Source organism: Atta cephalotes (assembly GCF_000143395.1).
Source record: "Atta cephalotes unplaced genomic scaffold scaffold00097, whole genome shotgun sequence".
Classification (NCBI taxonomy): Eukaryota; Metazoa; Arthropoda; class Insecta; order Hymenoptera; family Formicidae; genus Atta; species Atta cephalotes.
This window is the reverse complement of record NW_012130161.1, coordinates 350,868-354,279: the sequence shown is the minus strand read 5'-3', so window position 1 is coordinate 354,279 and position 3,412 is coordinate 350,868. Positions and strand designations below refer to the sequence as shown.

General features: G+C 30.2%; 1 protein-coding gene across 1 annotated transcript in view; it reads left to right on the top strand.

Moving 5' to 3' along the window:
* Window positions 1–293: 293 nt before the first annotated feature.
* Window positions 294–3,412, top strand: part of LOC105624973 — a 9,560-nt gene continuing 6,441 nt past the window's right edge. The window contains exons 1-2 of the mRNA XM_012206316.1: window positions 294–506; window positions 1,132–1,371. Coding sequence (XP_012061706.1) covers window positions 294–506; window positions 1,132–1,371 — 453 coding nt within the window. The remainder of the gene's footprint in view (window positions 507–1,131; window positions 1,372–3,412) is intronic.

The following is a 3,412-nucleotide window of genomic DNA, read 5'->3' as shown; positions in this document are numbered from 1 at the left end:
TCCTAAACCCTGATAATTAATAATATAATCCATGCGCGCATGCATGTGACTTTTGTGATATACCCGGGGAATGTGTATATCAGTGAATACAATCGCCGGTTGTGAAAAGAATATTTGTAATTTTCACGTTGTATAAATATTTACAGATTAGAAATTATGCTAAAAATGATATGGAGAAAGCTCCTTTTGGCAAGAAATTAATTCTAATTTACAGATAGTCTTATATAAATTACTCTTATATAAATTATGTGCAATTAAAAATTCAGCAAAAATGTCTTTTTTTTTATTACAGAATGCAATATAACCAACACGTATCGCTCTGCTTGATCGCACTTGTCTTGGGACAAGTCGCGACATTACCGCAACATTCTCAATACACGCTGCAATACCCGCAACCATATCAACAACAACAGATCAGAGAGGAGAGAAAATTCGCTGAGAAACCGAATGCGATGAAAAAAGTGGCGATTGATGATCTCGAGGATATTAGCACTAATCAAATTCAGGTAAAAGATTTAGACGCACGTACGCACGAACAATTAATTTAATTTACTCTACAATTGTCCCCTACTTAATGTTTTCTATCCTCTCTGAAGATATATTTATTATGTGGATTTTCATCATTAGATGTTTAAATGGCAATGATTGCGAACATAAATTATTCGGAATTTCAAAGGAATCAAGGATTAAGATAATATTATCCATTTTCATTTTGAATAATTTGTGATTAATTAAACAAGTGACATGATAATTGATTTTAATTGACTAACTTAGAATTTATACACTATAATTATAGAATAGACATTACTAAAGATGATGTTTTATTGATTATTAGTATAATAGATACGTAGCTTCTCAATGTAGCTCCTTTAGCCCTGATTTGTTTAGTTGAATTTGTATTCATTTAGAGCTTTATTTAAAATTATAATTGTTTAATTTAATTCAATTATTATATTATTATGTCAAACATGCAATACAATCACAATAATATATCTAGGAATCGAAGGAATAAAATGTTATTCGATTTTCCGTTACACTTTTAATATAGATATGTATATATCACACAAAATTCAGCAACTTGTCTTTTTTTCCACTATATCATATCGTGATATTCTTTGGTGGTCTGTGCAGGAAGGTAGCAGCAGCGGTTTCTCATGGTCTAATATGTTAGGAATGCTGATGCAAATGCTGCTAGGTCAGACCGGAGGTGTAGCTGGACCCAGCAAAAATGAGATAGACGATGGTACGACTGTGAGTCCATGGACCAATCTGCTTTCCGTGGGTTTGAGAGTCCTCACGGCACTGCTGGGCGGACCTCAACAACCAGTGGATGGTATTGACAAAGTGGACAATCAAAGTAGTCCCATGCAGGTAAGTAAAAATAATCGTGACGTTCCAACGTTACCTCGTGAACCTCAGTTCCACTTTAAAGATTATTTTTCGTGAGATTGTAATGATAAAGGGCGATGATTAAGGATCTATTCTGTAACTCTTAACTTATAACTGTAGTGTTAGCAGTATGTGCGTTGTGTAGGCTTTATAAAAGGAGCCGTGCAAAATAAAGGATGTTGAAGGTGCACCGCACCTAGACTGCAGTGCTAAGAGGCCCTCAGGAAATGATCGAGAAAAAAGACTGAGAAAAGAAAAGAATTATTACTTTATATAATGAAAAATAATCTGGAAGAAAAAAATTCTCAAATATAGTCATAGCTTTAGGAATATATTTTACTCTACCTATAACTATATGGCATCCGCTAAAAGTAATTTAGATTAAATTAAAATTGATAAGATCATATTCATGCTCTATAATGGGGCAAGAAAAGCTAAAAAATGCTCGTGTTTTCTATTGAAAATGAGATATTTAAATGAGATAATTAAAGATTGTAATTTTGATTCCTTAATCAATAGTTGATTAGAGAAAAATTTTTTATTTATAAAACTAAACTTATAAAAACTAAACTTATAATTAAAATTGTATTATACAATAAAATTTATAAAAGATTTTATTAAAGGTTTAAAGGTTTATAAAGTTTTAATATCATAAAGTTTATACTATAAAGTTAATAAAGTTAATAAAGTTAATAAAGTTAATAAAAATTTTAATTATCCTGTAAAAATTTATAAAAATTTTAATTATAACTCTTTTGTTATTTTCAAAACTTCAAATTTTTTTAATATGAAATTAATGGACAGGTAGGCCCTAAAAATCTTTTGTAATCTTGGTTTTGTATATGGTAAAAACTAAAAAAGCTGTGCGACGACACTGCAGTAATCATGCTACAGTTGTATAGTCATTCATGGTTGTTAAGAGTTAAAAACAGCTTAAACAGATTGTAAACATCATTCTCATACCCCGAGATTGACGGAGATTGTACAATATGATATCGAATCCCTCTAGTTGCATCCAGGATCGCTAGGTAGATTATAATTTAATATTAGCACATAGCACGTAGATGTATGTATGTAAGAGGATCTCGTAATCTATGAGATTTAGATTACCGAGCATGTTATCTAAAATGTTATCTAAAATGGCTTTGTCGCAAAAAATTTTTCTCTGTCGCAATGCAAAGAAACCACTGAAGATTGTAAATTCACTTATACCTATAAATATATATAATAGATTGCTAATGCTAGATTGTGTTACAAATGCTACATATAATATCTCTCCTTGCTATATTTTATATTAAAGGATACTTTTAATGTAATATAATTCATTTTCTTTTTAATTAAAATATCTAGAATGTTTGATTGTATCTTTATTTTTATACTTATGTACACTATACTTTGCTTCTTAATAATGAAATTTTTATAATTATTGAGGGGAGAATTATAGGGGCAGCCTCATTCGTATTATTACAATTTGGAGTTTTACAGTAAGTTTAAATCTAACACTCATTGTCAGTAGAAATTCATAAAATACGCACGGTTGTTTATTGTCATGAGCTAGCCATGTACGACAACTATAAGAAAGGCTGCGTCGAATAATTGTCCTAATTACGGCTATTATGTTTGCGTACTTGCGTCTCTTTACGTTTTCTACACAATTTAATTTGTCTCGCTGCCGGAAATTCAACGGCGCCTCACTTCGCTTCAATTTGATTCTTTGTATTTGATGACTACATTTGTATTATAAAAAATATATAATTATAAGGTAGATAATGAAAAATTGGCGAAAATTTTGCTTTCGTATGAAATAAAATTTGACTGCAACTTTATTGGCGCAGCTAATGGATTGTAATTATCTTACTGCCGACTTAAATATTCATTTATTCATTATACATTGTTAATCTGGTTAATGTACATCAATTGCCTTCGATATTATTCTACGGTGATAGAGTGGAAATTGTAATATTGCTTTTTTTCAATATATTACTATCAAAGACAACGTGTTTACACGTTCTTTTCTTTATAT